This window comes from Parasteatoda tepidariorum, chromosome 9 (assembly GCF_043381705.1).
Source record: "Parasteatoda tepidariorum isolate YZ-2023 chromosome 9, CAS_Ptep_4.0, whole genome shotgun sequence".
Taxonomy (NCBI): Eukaryota; Metazoa; Arthropoda; class Arachnida; order Araneae; family Theridiidae; genus Parasteatoda; species Parasteatoda tepidariorum.
In genome coordinates, this window is record NC_092212.1 from 40,711,280 (window position 1) to 40,729,460 (window position 18,181).

Consider the following 18,181-nt stretch of genomic DNA (forward strand, 5'->3'; position numbering starts at 1 on the left):
GCACTGTAATCGTGTATGTGATATCGTAAAACTTCAAGTAGCAAAAGATATCTAAAGTTCTCAGGTATTTTAGAGATATAGGAAGAAAAGATCAAATCTTTATCAATAATCTTCAGCGAAAATTTACTTTCAAATAAATAGATTATAATTTGATTTTTTTTCGATTGCTTTATCACATAAAACTTACGTAAGACGTACCATACGAAGGTTTCCTTATGAAATCTTCATATCTTTTTCATTGAATATATTTTATTACGAAATCTTTATCATGATTATATTCTTTTTTTCCTTTTTTTAATTCTACATATTTTTTCATTGACTGTTAGAAAATTTTCTGTGAACTTTTGCTTGTCTCTCTTTTATCGGAATAATCAAAGAAAAATTTCAGTCTGCAAAAGATTTTTTAACAATATTCTTTTGCTTACGGCAGGTAGAATGAGAGGACGAGTCGACGAGTAACAAGTTCCCAATACTAAATGTCGTAATCACCGGCAAAAAGTAAGAAAGGGCAAAGTGCTCACATCCAATTCTGCTTCATATAATTAACAAATTAGGTTTTGAATTTCTCTAACAGGACTTAGACTCACTGAGGAATTTAAGTACTGCAGAGACAATATCCAATTCCTTTTGGTTTAGTCAGTACCGTCTTTACGCATGGGTGCACACGGGAAGTTCCCGGGCACTCCAGGCACCCAGGGGGCCCTTGAGAATTTTAATTTTTATAAGTTGTATTAAAAATATGGCTAATAATAAGCAACATTGCCTTATGTACTTTTCGAAATAAATATTGCCTAAAGTGTGCATTTTTTTCTACAAATAGTAATTGATTATCATGCAAACATCAATAATTTGAATTGTTTATCACCGAGAAAACTGAAAACGGCAACAGAAAATTCGTGAAAAATTTAGGTACTTGGGCATTGAAAGATGATTTAACAACTGTTCAGTTAGACAAAAAAACTCACACCTTTTGAATTTGTTTTGATTTGCTATACCTTTATGTTTATCTAATCTAATTATTTTAATTAACTTCCTTGGTTTAGAAAATTATTTAATTATTTAAGGATTACAACTGGTTAGCATCTCATTTAAAAAAAAAAAAAATTATTCATAGCTTTATTTGAGTTTTTGGGGTAATCATAATGTGTTTAAATTTTTTGAAATTATAGCATCATGTCTTAAAAATAATTTATTTTATGTATGAGAAGTTTTTTAGTTCGTTTTTAATTATTATGGCATGCTTTAGGGATCTAAAACATTTTTGTGCCCGGGGGGCCTGCATGCTATTAAGACGGCCCTGGGTTAGTGTGGTACAAGATCCAAAGAAATAACGGACCGGGACATGCAACTAAAGAGGGGCATCCAATCGACGATGAAAGACATTGATTTATTTTCTATATATTATAAAAATAAACTATTTCAATAAAAGAAATTTAATCAAGAAAACTATTTATGCAGACAATAATTTGATTTTTAAGCAAATTTAATAAATAAAGTTTTTTTTTGGGTCAAAATATTAAAAAGGAAAATCACCAATAAAAGTAAATCATTCTTTACATTTGAAATAATAATAATAAAAAACAACAACTGTATAAGAAAAACAAGTTTTTGAATTGNAATTTTTATTAAAAATATTTTTATTCAAAATCAAATAATTAAGTAATCATTGAAACATAAATTAAAGAATTGTTTAATCAAACAAGAATTATTATCGTCTTGTTTGCTGTCCAAATCTGTTTATAACGTTTTCGATAAATTTTGAGTCATCTTTGATTCTTTTCTGATGCACGCTGAGCATGCACAAACTACTTAATCTCTCGTGAGGCATTGTAGATTTATTCCATGTTTTGATGCTTCACATTGTACTAAAAGTGCGTTCAATAGTGCACGTAGTAGCTGGAAGAGTTAGGCCAATTTTGATTGCCTCCGCTACAGCTAGATAAAACGGTGCGGCCTCAATAACTAAATCGATGTATTCGAGCGATTCATAAGAATTTTCTCTATTCCTCCACATTTCGTACCACGTAAATTTGTGCTTTTTTTTTAAATAACGTTTTTAAATAACGTGTTAACGATGAAGAAATGTATCTTGAAAAAAATTAACAAATGAAAGTATATGTAATTACAAAACAAAATGTAATAACAGAATATTTTTAATTTCTTTTTTTTTTTTGGGAGATNGTTTGTTAGAGGGTTGCAGCCCCTTTTATATTATTCAGCCGGCGCCCTTGAGACTTCCCCTTATTTTCTTGAATGATCGATGGTTATACTGTTGTGCAAGTTGTAAAAAAAGGAAGAAAAAAAAGAGTTTTATTAAGAATTTGTAGTTACGCTGTTTTTTTCCAATCTCGTGAGTTGTCATTGAACCATCACCGCATAAACATAAAAAAATATCATAAAATAAATAAAACAAGTAAATATAATAAAAGAAATAAAAAGTAAATATAAAAAAGTTCTGAGATAGAGTTCTGGTGGTCTACACAATGTCTTCCTTTTCATAGAACCAGTAAAATACATTCATTTTTATGTAAAGCAAATACGTAATCCATGGAGGGTAGCAACGTAGCAACGACGAGACCCCAGTGTATACCTCCCCCCCCCGTAGCAACGACGAGAACCTAGTATATATCCTCCTCAATAATTTTAGAAATAACAATAAGTCCCCTCTTAATATTTCATAAAAATTAAAAAAAATTATCAGTATTCATGACTTTAAATTTAAAAAATAATAGTAAAAATAAATATTTTTTTTAAAACAGAAATTATTTATTTAGTAGAAAGGTGAAATGTGTAATTTTTTTTCTTCAAATGTGAAAGTTTGAGAACTATTGTTAGCATATTTTAATTTCTTCCCTTTCACAAATGAATCTCGTGACAGCGATGTGTAATTCATGTTAGAAAATAACGCTGGAGTATGGAGTTTGCAAAATGACACCGTTAATTTTATATATTTATGGAAATGCTGCATAGTTCATTACAACAGCATATAATGCTTTCGAGACTACTTATACGCATTAAACAAAGGATCTCTTACTATAATAACTGTGCCTTTGTATTGTAGAGATGATCATTCGAAGAATCAAATTTTTATTTCATTTTATTACTTTTTTTCTTTATGTAAGCTGCAGCCAACTAGTTAGCATTTTGATCTATTGTTTTGTAAAGCATATGGTAGACATATCTATAGTTTGTCTAAGTTAAGAGCTCCTACTGCCACAAAGTTTGCGGCCGTCTGGTGCTATGGAACAAGAATGGCGCATTTTAGGGAGGGTAGCTTCACTCCAGGACTAACACAATAGCCCGAAGAAAGAGATTCCCTTTCTTTCGCCGAGCCGAGCAGAAAGCACTCCAAAACAGTGACCTCGCACCCCTCCTTAAAATAGTCATACCTCGTTACCATAGTCACCGCCACAGGTCCAGACGAATGTCTGGTGGAGTTCTTATTTTAGACAAACTATATGTATTCACCATCTATCCCAAAATAGTAAACAAACCCTGAGGGAAGTTTTAATGTCCACCTCTGACGTCATAGCAGAACATGAATATTTCTTTGTTTTGCAGTCTTTAATGCATTACACCATTGAATTCAGCGTGATGGGTCTATAGGGAATTTCAAACATTTTAATTTCGGATAACAAATTAGTGCTTTGACGCATAGGTAACCCGAAAGCAGAACAACTGCCACCACTTGCAAACGATGTTTTCACCGTCGAAAAAACAACTGTATAGGAAAAACAAGTCGAACAAAAGATAATGCAAAAAAAAAAGAAGAAAAAAAAATTAAGGCAAGGGATTTTTCTAGTGGAAATTGAAACAACCTCTGTAAATACTGCCCCTACTGTTGAGTACACGAAACACGGTCAAGAATTAAGTCAATAAATTGAGAGAGATAGGAAATTAAATAACTAGAAATAATTAATAAATGGAAGCAGACTATTTAATCGAAACAGCTTTAGATGAATTACAGCTTTTACGCTTTGGAGATAAATTTATATAAGAAGAAGTGCAACAAAAATTTAGAATTATATTTATTTTTTGAAATTGTATATCGCGCGTAAAAAGTTTCACACATATATTTACAAATGAAATTTGCTAAAAGAGTTTGAAATTCAAGAATGTAAAAAAATCTTTCATAATGTTGTTCCTTAGGAGGAAATCTTAAAGGGGAAAAAAATTAAATTGTACAAAAATTACATTTTGACCTAGCATGACATATACATCACGCAAATTAAGAGAATTTTTTAAATCTAAAACAGAATTGCTTTTTCTCATGAAGAATTTTTTTAAAATTCTTTTTGAAAAACAAGTAGCAGCTAACAGAAGAAAATATTCATTTAGCTAAACCAAATAACTTTTTTATAGAAGCTCTTTTTGCGCCACGGCATATAAAAAATCTATGGGTTAATGAGTTTTAAGTCACACTAAATAAAGTTTCTTTTCATAAAAATAATTGTTGCCCGTTGATTTTTTTTCTTTTTATTTTTTTGTTGAAAAAAAATAATAAGTTGAGATTATGGGAATATTTTGTATAAAAAAATTTAATGACCTTAGAAGTTTAAAATAAATTCACTCTAGTTTAAAATGCCAATTCAATTTATTTTCTAAATTTAAAAAAAAATTCTAAAAATAATTTCTAAACTGACGAAAATTTATTTCAAAAATTAAATTTTTGCTAAATGAATTGTAAGTGAAAGTTATCTTTATTACTTCTGTTAGATATTTCTCTTTATATTTTCCTAGCGTTTTTTTTCCTAATAAAAATATGACATTTAACGATCGTGATTGATATTGGTTACAATAATTGTCCATGTTGCAGTGACATCGAAAAGTTCCAATATGTGATGTCATTGCGCTGATGTATTTGAAAAATTGTAAATTGGTCTGTTCAATATTTTCAACATAAATTTTCCAACTTCTTGATCTAAGAAACATTTAGCACAAATGCAAACCGGGTCCTTTTCCAGCTGCTCCTATTAAATGAAATATACTATCAGTTTAAAATATTAAAAGCACATTTCTTTGCATATGTAATTTAAAAATTTTTTTTTTTACAACATACTCTAAGTGGCTGCTTAATTACGACCATTTGGCGATTTCTGCAGATTTAGTGTAGTGCAGGCATACTTTCGAACATGGTTGTCAGAATAAGAAATCATACGTACAAATAATGTTGTTGACAAAGAACATCCATTAATAGCGAGGAGAAGTTTCAAGAAGATAGTTTTAGACAGAAATATTATGAAGAGATATAATGAAAAGATCATCTTTATTGAGTTGGCTCCCTGAACTCCCAGATTTCAATCCTGTTGTGCATTATGGAGATGAAATTGAAAATCATCCCCATCTAGTCTCTCACTATTGGAAAGTGTGATTTTCAAGCTCAAGAATAGTTTCAGATGCCATTAACATCTTTTAGTGTCCGTATCAAGAAGAAGTAATTCTGCATTAGAGTTAAAAGGTGGGTAGTGGGATCATGAGAAGGTGTTCGCAATAAAGATGTCGCTATATGTGTGTGTACATATATACTATAACGATTAATATCTTTTTAATTTTTATGAATAAATTGAGGCATTCCCGTAATTCCTTCTGGAGTTTGAGACTCCACAATTTCATGACTAACTGCAAGTGTAATTAGCACTACGCACTGACTGTCTTTGCTTTCCAGACAAGCTGGTACCCATCGATCTGAGGCTGAGTGGATTTCAAGCTACTTCTAGAGGTTTAGACCCAGTTTTTAGAATGCCATCCCAGTGCCTTAACCCAGTTGCACATGTGGAAATCCTAATACATCATAGAACTTCAAGATATTCACCAAGTTTCATTTATCAAACCTACGTAAAAATTGAAGATTAAGAAGAATTAATTTTTAAGCTGTTATTAATTGTTTATATTATCATTTATACATATTTTAGCTATTACTATAAAAACTTTTTTTTTAACAGGATTAGGAAGATGCACATTCTTCCTCATGATAGCTATTTATTGTAAAAAAGTAAGCAAGCTAGTATGCTGATTACAAAACACGGCTAATAAGTCCATGGCAAATTGAAGAACAGATAATACGAGTTGCGAAAAATACACCATAAGGTTACATGAAAGGATTCATACCCGCTACTTCAACTCAAAGACTAAATAATATGTTTTCAATAGCTTACTTTCTTGCAAGAAAAACATTTATGTTCGAATCTAAAACTTTCGTAGCGTAATATTGAAATAATAAATCAGGTGCTTGAGTTTTACTCGATACGGACAGCATATAATAACCGATAAACAAATCAAAAAGCAAAGATTACAGTATTTCATTTTTTGTTGTTGTAAATTTGACGCAGTTTTTTATAGTAAAAAAATAGCAAAGCAAGTTTAGATTCTTATCTTATTAGCTTTAATTTTTAATTTAAAATTATTGACTAATCCTACTTTTTAAACTTCCAAAATAAGCTGCGTACGTAGCTTCTCCAGTAACTTCTCCAATGACAGCTGGATTTTTCCTGATAGTATGGACATGAAAGCAAGACCCTTCTTCTTTTGGATATCCAAATGCTTCTATCTCAACTATATGGTAGTTTATTAGTCTGAAAAATAGAGGAAATGTATTAAATATATTGCATACTACATTCCATGTAAGTAAATTCTTAATTGCATACCTTGCAATTCAAATTTTTCCTTGACCATGATTAAGGAAAAAATAATACTAAAAGTTATTTTTTGTATGGAATTATCTTTGGACAGATTAATTTTATAATTGTATGCAAAAAGTTTTCAATTAGATGAAAGAGTTTTCGAGATATAGCGGAATACGTAAAAAGTAAAATTAACATTAAGGGGTCCAAACTTTGGAGCGATTTAGTGACCGAACTATTGGGACCATATTTCCCAGATTGAGGCTTCCCCCTATATTTTGGAGATCAGAAATCTGAATCCGTTGAAAAAAAGTGATGTTTATTCAGAGAAATAATGTTTTTGTATCCGATTTCGTAACTTAAAATATCCTCTATACTTCTTAATTAACATATTTGTGGTCACTCCCTCAAACTATTAAGATTGAATCCTAGATAGTGAAAATCCGATCATTAAATCAAAAGCTATTCAAGTGGTCCGTTTTATTTTGCTCACTGAACTTTCTACTTCTTTAAATTTCTTAGTTCCTTAACATTCGATTTCTTTATAAATATTAGACCGATTTCGTTCCTAATTTTGTATTTTACCATATAAAATTATATTTTTTAAAATGATGTAAACATTTTTATACCTAACAATTCAAAAATTTTCTGACTTTTATTGAATACAAAAAATAAAAAAAAATTTTTTTTTTTGTATGGAATTATTTTTGGATAAACGAATTAAGATAAATATTTTTGTGAAAATATTTTTCAATTCACTTAAATCCTTTTCGAGGTATAATAAGAAATGTGCAAAAAGTAAAATTAACCTTAAGGGGTCCAAATTTTCGGCCGCCCCCCAGACCAAACTATTGAAACCATATTTATTAGATTGCAACTACTCCCTATATGTTGAAGGTCAGTAATCAGATTCCGTCAAGAAAAAGGTATGTTTGCTTAGAGATAGAACGTTTTAGTGCCTGATTTCATAATTTAAAAATATTGTTAGCTCTAAATAATTAGCGTATTTGAGTTCATCCTCTGTAACAAATTTAGCTATATTAAGGAAACAGTTTTTTTTACCATTTTTTTTAATTTTATAAAAACACATTTATTGGACACAACAACAACCACACATTAAAAAAGCAAAAATAAATTGAAATACTCGTAACGGGTTAGTATAAACCTTAAATACAAAAAAACTAATCTTAACAAAAAAACCAACTCACTCTTCAAAACTATAATCAACAAATTCCAAAAATAATTTCGTTCCTTTATTTTTTCCTTGATCTCGTTACGTAGTTTTTTTTAATTCATTCTTTTGTTAGCCAGATATTTTTAAGTCTTTATACCTCTCGAACCATTAAGATTGAATTCTAAAATGTAAAAATTCGATCATTGGATCAAAAGTTATTCAGGGTGATTCATTTTTTTCGCTCTGTACCACAGAGTATAAGTTTATATACTTTTCATTCGCTTACAAACTGATTTGTCGCTACACCAGTAACCTAATTCACTGGTAGCTGATTCAATAATATGTCGATTCATTGATTTACTTTCTTCATTGATTCGCTTCCTTCATTGATTCATTGATTTCCCCCCCCATTCACTCCCTATTACACAGAGCATTCCGTTGAGTCATTCCTTAATATTTAGTTAAGATTCTTATCAAAAATGAAATAAGAAAAGCATATACATTTAAAGCCGCAAATAAATACTTAATCGATGAAGAGAAAAAAAAAATCTAACAAACTACTACCGAGGAAGGTGGGGTTAAAACATCAAAACTGGTTTGATTGTTATGGAAAACAGTGAGAAGTTAAATGTGTTGATTAGAAGCACCTTAAAGTTTCCTCAGATACAAAACTGCCTTTCACATTCTTAAATTTCGCATTCTTCTTTGATATCGTGACAGATTCCGTTAGCATTTGCTTCATTCCTTGGTTTAATATGAAATTACAAGCTTTAAAGTGTATACTTTTTCATTTCGAAAACGAAATAAAAAAGTATTCTTTCTAAAGTATTTTTTCTAAAAGATTATATTAAGGGGGTCAATTTTACGGAACAAGAATCATTGGCAACAACGATTAACATTGGAGCGAGCTATCCATAAAAAATATTAAGCCGGCTAGGTGGTCGGTGGGTCTGACTGCGTTTCCAATGGTTGCGGGTTCGAATCCAGCTCAGGGCATGGATATTTTTCTATGTGTGTTGTCCTGCGATATGTGAATGTGGCCTACCCTATGAACGGGTATCTGTGACTGTGTAGCTTGAATAATGCTGTACGACTTAGGTTACACAGGTATCCACCGGGTCAAGCTAAATGACCAACGCTTCTGGCATCTTTCGAGGCAAATTACAAGAGACAAGAGCCTTACATTATAAAAAAACACACTGAAAAAATAGTTCAGTGCCTTACGTTATTAAAAAATACACTGAAAAAATAAAATAAATATATTAAACGAGGTTAGTTAGGCGTATACATTTATTAAAAGTTTTAAACATCGTAATATTGAAATGCATAAAAAGCTTTCAACAGGGAAAATGTTGGACTGAGGTTGGTATTTCGTGTAAACGTTTTCAAGTAAATAATAATTTTTTAAAGCTTATGTTCGTAAATATAAATTAACTCCTTGTTTATCAACCTAAGCACTTTGATTTAACATGACCAATAAAACCCGTTATCGAATAATGTTATTATATCGATGTTCTGATTGGAGATATTTATTGAAACTTAAAATTTCAAAGTTTGTAATTCATGTTAAAGAAATAAAATCTCGTTAATTTTTAGAAGGTTGCAAAAGAATATTTCTCCCACAATCAGATAAATATTTAAGTTGATCGAAAACTATTGCCACAGATATATATGGAAAAAAAGATGTTCAAAAAAATATTTACTCTGGATCAGAGATCAGACGCCCTATAACATTGTCGAATCCGAGACTTGGAACTGCTAAAGCAGCAGCAGCCATTGTATTCGTGTTGTTCGGCGCTAATGCACAAACATCACGAACACAACCTGTAAGAAAAATCATATTACAGTCTTAGAGAAAGCTTAACAAAATGGAACTTTTGTTACAATATTTATGCGACTTGTATAAGTTACAGTCCCTGGCTAAATTATTATACGCACTATAAGATTTTATGTAAAATCTTATTTATCAGGTGATACTATACAGCTTTATTGTTTATACGAGGTTGAAACCGGTTTGCACTTGTTTACGTTCGTGTATCAATTGGTTAACATAGTAAAGCAATACGCTAAAAATAAATACAAATAGGAAGTATATAAAAATCTCCGCTGTAAGATTTCCTCTATCATTCACGCATAGATGGCAGCACCATCTTCCAGAAAGATGTCGCCACCAGATAAAAATATAAGTCACATTCCACGGTTCATTTAACACAACACAACTCAAACATAATCTAAAATTCCAATGTTCTTTATCTGACATGAAAAGTTCAACATAACTTAACTCCAATGTCCAATCAAATTGAATTTTTACGGTTTTTGTAGCCATGCTAGGTGTAAATGTAAACAAAACCGCATAGCTTTGTAATCACGCTTTTTTTAACCATACCAGTTGTAAGCGGTTTTAAAACCGCAAAGGCAAAGAAAAATTCCTAACAGTAAACATTACGGTAAATTGAATGGACAGACTGAAGCTGGTTATTTTATCGTGATTTTTGAATAAAAATTCTGGTTGGTAGGTTGGTTCTAAAGCCACTTGCAGTGCTAGCAAGCCTGCTTGGTGAAACCGAGCAGATTTGAGGAAGAGGGTGCGCTTCTTGTTTTTCAGTGGCGCCATCTACGGCGAAGAATTCGAATTCTGCCACATCATACGTCACACCTGTTTATAAGGCGGACCCATTCATTCATCCGCAGATCGTAATTTTGACCTGAATCAGAGAACGATTGATCTCCAATCCGGTTCCTCCAGAGGTATTGATTTGTTATGGGAACATGAAGGAATTTGCTCCTCGACAGAATTTTTACGTGCATCAGTCACCGAACTACACGGGGAGTCTTCAGCCGGCGGAGTTCGAACCTACGAACTCTCGAACATGGGCCCAGTGCCCTACCGACCAGGCTATCCCGGCCCATAAAAATTCTAAAACTATATTATAAACATAAAATATAACTTAAATTAAGCTAAGTATTAATAAGGGAAATATCTGTCTTGGTAAGCAGCAAAGTATCCAGTTATTTGCCCACTCCGGCTACTGAGGATATGGAACAACAATCTTCAGAGGAAGCTATACTGCGTAAAAAACTCTTCATGGTAAATTCTCTCTCATTTTCATAAGTAATTTAAATTTTAGATAAAGGTGTGGTAAATCTAGAGTAAACCATGACGTTTCAAACGCTGAAAAACATTAAACTTATAAAACTTGGGTCATTATTTAAAATTCTGCTATAATTTGTTTGACTTTTGATATTTTCAAAATATTTTTCTAGCATTTGAAACTTCATGAAATTTCAAACGCTGAAAAACGTTAAGGTTATAAAACTTGGGTCATTTAAAATTCTGCTATAATTTGTGTGATTTTTGATATTTTCGAAATTTTTTTCTAGAATTTGAAACTTCATGAAATTTCAAACGCTGAAAAACATTAAACTTGTAAAACTTGGGTCATTTAAAATTCTGCTATAATTTGTTTGATTTTTGATATTTTCAAAATATTTTTCTAGCATATGAAACTTCATGGGTTACTCTGCGTTTATCTTAACTCATTTTTACCTAAAATTTAAGTTTTAAAATAATGGGAACGAAACAGAATTTGCGTCCTCTTAAGTAGAAATTTGATCAAAACATTTTTTCCCCATTTTTCCAAAGTTTCTCCACCTGCTTATGCTGACGTGATTACGAAATAAAAAAGATACCATTCTTCTAGATAATATAGTATATTTATTCTAGATGTAATAATATAGTGTTCTGACAAGAAGCATTTCTTTTAAAATGTTTGTTTCTTTCGGTACTATTGTAAAAGAACACAACGAGGACTCACCTTCGTACAATAGGGTGGACTCTGACGTCACCATAGCATTTTTTTCTTTTAAGTGTCCTTCTAATTTCAAACTTTTAGGATGTTTCTTCATAGTAACAATAAGACTCTGTGTTGGTCATGAAAAATAATAACATGATAATTAAATATTTTTTTTATATTTAACGTGGAAAACAAGACTAAAAATCTTTAGATTTTACGTAACATCAAGCTGTAGAAAATTTTAAATTTGTTTCTGCAGCCTGATAGCAGTTTTTCTTTTTTTCAACATTTTGCAGTAAATGAAAATTTTTTAATTATTTAAAATACGCATCTAAGGCAATGGCTTAAATGTAAATACACGTAATTTTTGAATTAAGAATTTTTTTTTCTACAAAAGAAACAATTTAAACAATTTAAAACAGTGCAAAATATCATAAAAGTGAATATTCATAGGATTTCGGTATTAAATTTTTAAAAGAGGAAAAATGGTGTAAAGATTCACGGTATTCAGGCATAGATGAAATTTCTTTTTCCTCTAATGTATGACATTTCCAGCCATTTGTTCGTTTTGGAAATTGTAAAGTAAAAGTCTTTGTAATATTTAGACTCATCTATTGCTGTTTTAATCTTAACTAGTAAATAATTAATAATAAGCAAGCAGTAGTAAATTGCTTGCTTGTAATATTAAACAGTAACCAAACACTCTCAATTTCCCGAGGAATCGAAATTTTCAATCGTTTAATTACTTTAATAAATGACTTTTAATGTTAAATCTCTGGAATTAAGCATATAAAACTTTATAACTGTTTTTATCTTTATTTTGACTGTTTACACACAGTCTAATGAAATGTTTAATACTATACTGCTAAAATAGAAATAATAATTTAAGTATGAATAACTAAAACATGCTTGGCCATTAAATTTGATCATCTAGCTTGAATAAAAAAAATGTTCTAAACGTTTGATAACAAAACAAGTCATTTAATTTGCCACGACCTATGCTTTTGGAACCTTAGAGACTCTTTGTAAAGAAAAAACTTGTCTTTCAATGCAAGGTGGTTATAGTGCGACTTTGAGTAGAACTCCTCCAGACTAAAAGTCTGGGTCTGTCTGTTGTTATGGTAACAAGCGAGAGCACATTTCTAATGGGGGTGAAATGGAGATATGAAGGTGTCAATTGGTTTACTTAAGCTGACCTATGCAAAGATCAAGACAAAACTATTCACCCCACACCCCTATTCGAAGTCAGGGCTAAAGAGAATAGAAGGGCTGGTTCACTCCTTTGAAGTATCTCTTGCCGCGCCGATCCTCCGACGTCACTCTAGTGACGTCACTTTGGCGCAAAGCTCGCACTTTTACTTCAAGAACGGAGCGTTTGGCCTTACTAGCTCTAACTAATATTGGATCATTTCTTTTTGCGAGATATTCTAAGACATTTGTTATTTTCTATAATGACTTTCCTCAGTTTTTGCAGTGAATTTACAAGAATTTAAAACTATTATCGAAATGCCAGTTTGCGCGATTGCAACTTGCAAAAATTCTGATATAAAAACAAAAGGAAAAAGTATAATTTTTCGCGTGTTCCCTAAAGTAAATGAACAACTATGTAAAGAATGGATTCCGAAATGACACAGTTAATATAAAACAGCAATACGTTTATTCTGTCGTAAAGAACTTTTATAAAAATTCATTATCTAAATAGAAACCGCCTCGTTACTTCATAAAGAAAGGCAGGTGAAAAGAATTAAAAAATAGATAAAGTCAAAGAAAATTAAAATGTAAGTAAAAAGTATAAATAAAATATATAGTATATAGTTGAAATTCTCCTAATTTCATAACATATTTTTTAATGTAGTTATTCTAAATATTTATGATTTTTTTTAAAAATTATATTCTCTTCAATTTAAATATCTATATATTATATCATCGTAAATTTAAATGTCTATAAACAATTGTAAAATTTCTGATGTCATTATGAACCTAAATTATTATTTTGTTTCAGTAATTAGCGTTTAAGGTTGATGTTTCCTAATGATTAAGTATGAACAAATTGCTATTAACGACATATTTTAAAATCAGGGATTCTAAATTTAACTTAACTTATCTTTATAAAAGAATATGTAGATAAAAAAAGTGTCGATATATGCCTTCATTTTTCTTAATAGTTAAAGTTAAAACTGAACTTTTTAAAATAAAGTATTTATCGTGTCATTTTCACCAACTAGCAAAACATTTTTATAAGTTTAAAATGGTATTTTTTTAATATAATAACCAAGAAAGTTTTTTTTGAACTATGTTTATGAACGGAAATAATGTGTTAATTACGTAAAGTTTGAAGGCTAATAACCAGAAAAAGTCTAACTTATTTTTACAAGAGAAAGATGCAAAGTTATCATATCTTTGCTTGCGATCTCCGAGATCTGTAGACACAGTGACGTCATGAGGAGGGAAATCGTAGCTTCAGCTCTAAGAGCGGAGTGAACTAGCCCTTGTATTCTCTTTAGCCCTGATTCGAAGTGACTTTACTTCGTAACCATGGTAACCGCATCGAAGCGAAACTGATGTCTGGAGGAGTTCTCCTGAAAGCAGCACAGTACTTTTAACTGAGAAACATAACGCACTGCTGTGTGGACCAGCAGCTGTCTGCTCCTTTGTTACATAACTGCCGTATAAGAAAATCCGTAGCCTGCGTGGAGCCTAGGAAACATGCATACAAATGCGAAACGTCTTCGTTTAGATATGTTTTAACGTTAATGGGGCTCACAAAATTGTTTCAACTTAGTTTTAACTCTAAGAAAATTATTCTTAAGTTCAACTCCTAACTGAGATTATGTTGACTTCAAGCTGTAAGTAGTTATTAGCTTAACAAATGGGTGATTCAAGTTAAAACTTTTTAAGACGGTGAGAACTGTACTCACAAAGTTCGTTAATTTTTAAGTGTCAATGGGAAGCTATTTTCCCTTCTATAATTTATACCCTAGTCAAAATTTTTGATGGTTTTCCATTGATGGATCAACATATTCTTGATGGTCACCATCAATAATTTCATCACGTACCATTATACACACCATATTATTGAATTATTAGTAACCATCACACTAATGTAGGAATTCGGACTGATTTAAAAGGATCCGATATAAGAATAGCAACTTGTTTTGATGGTTTGTTCATGTTAATCCATCTCAAATTTTTATCATAGTTTCTTAGAAATCAAATGTTGGAACGATCATGAACAACCATTATCCTAATGTATGAATTCAGACTGATTTCCTGAGAGCCAACAGGAATTCCCATTAAACCATCATGAAAATGTATAGTTGGAACCATCATGGACCATCACGAATCATCATAGATTGTTGGTCCATGAGAATCAAACTCTTGATGGTTAACTATCATACTATTAAAGTAGCATTTTCCATCATGGAATGATGTAAGTTTGCTGGCATATCAAAAACCATGGACGCATAAGGAAAAATGTTGAATGTTGTCTCAAATAATGTTGGACCACCATGAATTACACTGAAAGCCAACATAAACCATTAAAAATATATGATGGGAAAAATCAAGAATTTTGACTTGGGTAACTACAGAAAATAAACAAGAAAAAAAATGAATGAATAAAATAAAGCCTACGAAGGGCTTTGTTTAAAAAAATGTAGGTAACATTAAAGGCTAGCAAGGTGACAAGAAGAGAGATTAACATTGTGGAGTTCTCTTGTGTGTTACGCATTTGTTTATTTGATTATTTTTCATCGAGTGTATTGGTAGTTATAAACACAGAAGTTTAAGTTTATTCACTAAAAAAAAAAATTTCATCTAAAAGTTTGGTAAAAGTTTTAAAATTTCATCTACCTTCCCACAAAGAAATAGTTCTTAAAAATCAAATTAGTTTCTGAGGTAATATGCTAAATGAATTTCATTTTATAAAACATTCTTAACCTCAAAAATATTTTAACACAAAATTGCTAGAAAAAAAGGCTCTATAAAGGATTAAATAAATAAGGTATTCAATATTTCAACTATTTTTTATCCAGATTCATTAAAAGATAACACTTTAATAGAAGTTGAAGAAAATACTTAAGATAATGCGTAAAATACGTTGAATAATACATATTTAAAGATATGAATACATAATACAAACATATTTAAAATGCGTAAGAAAACTTAAATGTGTGGCAGTTATCAACATCCCCTAGAAGAAAAAAAAAGAATTTTGCCTTTAATTATAAAATAAAATGAATCTTGAATTGGCCCATACCGAAATTCATTAGAGGTTTTCAAAAAGAAAAATGCAGCTTTACCGAAATTCTTACTTTAAATCCTAGTTCGAAAAATTACGTTTTAAAATTGTTTACTACATACTCGCATCAAGCCTGCATCTGACATTTTCCTCAGATCTTCTCCACCCCAAAAGGCTCCACTGGGAACATAAAGTCCATTTTTTGTTGCAGCCCTTTTTAAATCTTGCAGTAAATTTTCATCGCATAAGGCTGTAGGAGATCCGACCTATTGTGAAAAAAGAAAAAAAAAGAAAAAAAAACGTAATTGGAAACGAATTGGATCAAGAAAATAACTCATAAGATTATTATTGCTTGTGTAGTAATAACAGGTCATTACACTCCTATGTCAGTATTTAATAATTTTTGTCAGAGATGAACATTTGCATAACCTTGTTATATGTTATATTGAGAGATATTTAATTTTCATTTATTGATTATTTAAAAAGCATAAGGAAAAAATTATGCACATTAGTTGTTGTAAATAAATGGTCAATTACGAGAGAAAAATGTAAAAGTAGGTCCAATTTTGACGAATTATAATCGAGTTTGATCGAAGGGGAAACAAGTTTTAAACCAAACCAGATGAAGGATAAAGCTGAAAACGGTTTTTAATGAAAGCACAACGCAGTCTCCTCCCATTTTGACATACAAATCGATTTTTCGTTAATCTAATGGTTCTGTTGTTTTGATTAATCTCAATAAATCATGTTCAGAGTTCGATGAAAGTTAATGTGCATAATATTTTGATTTCATTTTTTAACGGAAAATTTAATAATATATATGTTTGGACCATCATTTTTACATGTATATTAACCCTTTGACGCATAAAATTTATTATACTTATTTTTCACATATTTTGCACTAATTTAGATCAAAATAAAAGGAAAATATTATATTTAGCACTTTAATAATTTATGGTTACTAAATACAACATGAAACACCGATGTCTATTTTTGCGTTAAAGGTAAAAATCTTCAAAAATTCGGCTCATTTCTAAACAATAATTTTTCAAACTTACTTTTAATTGCAGATATTTAGATCTAATAAGGAAACAGTTATTCATAATTGAAATTTCTTTAGTTTACAAAATTATTTATAGATAAATTTTTAAATAAGAATGAATATTTTTCTTTCGAAATATTATTTTTTTTAAAATTTTATATTTTAGAACATATATAATTCCTGTAATCTAACAGATTTTCTTAGTAGCAACTAGACTGTTTTTATTATAGCTATTTGTAGCTATTAGACTGTTTGCAAATTGCATACGTATCAACTATTTTTTTTTTTTGCAATAAAAAATAATAATAGTTTCTATATCTTAGAAATTAACTATGAATGTTATTAATCATTTTAAAACGTTGTACCTTGTTTAAACCGTGTCCATTAGAGAAGAATTTAGAACTTTTAGTAGAAACATAGATATTGCTTTAGATATTAAGTGCAGATAAAATAAAATGCAAATGCACATTGCACACGTATCTATTATTTTCCCTTTGCAGTTAAGTTAGATAATATTAACCGTACTCTTGAAATAGACTATTAATGGTATTACTAATTTTATAAATTTGTACATTATTTCACAGTGATTATCATAAAAGAATTTAGTACATTTCGTAGACTCATCGACATTACTTAAAATGGATATTAAGTAAAATGGAGATAATAAGAAATGTCAATGCAAATTGCATGTAATTTTTTATTGTTTTGTAGAAAAATGTATTAATAGTTTTCATATTCCAGAATTTGATCAAAAAAAACATTCATACCATGTAGTTGCAATGCTTTAAAATGACTTTTCCATGAGATCTAGTAATAGAGGGGTGAGCGACTTCCACAATAAGATCCACATTGTGTAGAACAAAATCATCGATATTATCCAAGATCAGGGATTCATTAATTTTTCCTCTAAGAGATGATATTGTGCGGTTCCAAACGAATATCAACTTAAAATTTTCATCTTGTACAATTTTTGAAGCTAAATATTGACCTAAAGGGAAAGAGTGAACGAACATATAAGGACTTGCCTAGTTTTTATGATGAATACAAAAATGCGTCAATCACATTTTTAAATCGTATTTTAAGGTTTTATAAGAGTATTTAAAGTAATAAAGTAATTTATAATTAGTATTATTCAAAACTAACTTTTCTAATTGCGGAAATTAAATAAATAATACTTCTTTTTTAAAAGAAACTTTCTGTTAAACATTTTTTTTTTCAATGATATGAGGCATTAAGTATTAATGGGGGGTAGTAAGGGGGGTTCTTATTATATTAAAACCCATTGTTTTAAAATTTGAATGAATTTAGGGA

General features: G+C 30.1%; 1 protein-coding gene across 3 annotated transcripts in view; it reads right to left on the bottom strand.

The window, feature by feature from the left end:
- Positions 1-4,731: 4,731 nt before the first annotated feature.
- LOC107452582 (aspartate dehydrogenase domain-containing protein-like) overlaps positions 4,732-18,181 on the bottom strand; it is a 54,970-nt gene continuing 41,520 nt past the window's right edge. Inside the window, exons 2-7 of one of the 3 annotated variants that reach the window (XM_043047241.2) lie at positions 17,638-17,858; positions 15,951-16,094; positions 11,610-11,715; positions 9,498-9,618; positions 6,418-6,572; positions 4,732-4,970 (exon numbers count right to left, since the gene is read on the bottom strand). In XM_043047241.2, coding sequence (XP_042903175.1) covers positions 4,933-4,970; positions 6,418-6,572; positions 9,498-9,618; positions 11,610-11,715; positions 15,951-16,094; positions 17,638-17,858 — 785 coding nt within the window. In that variant the 3' untranslated portion in view covers positions 4,732-4,932. The remainder of the gene's footprint in view (positions 4,971-6,417; positions 6,573-9,497; positions 9,619-11,609; positions 11,716-15,950; positions 16,095-17,637; positions 17,859-18,181) is intronic. The other 2 variants (XM_071186018.1, XM_071186017.1) reach the window with 2 other exon arrangements.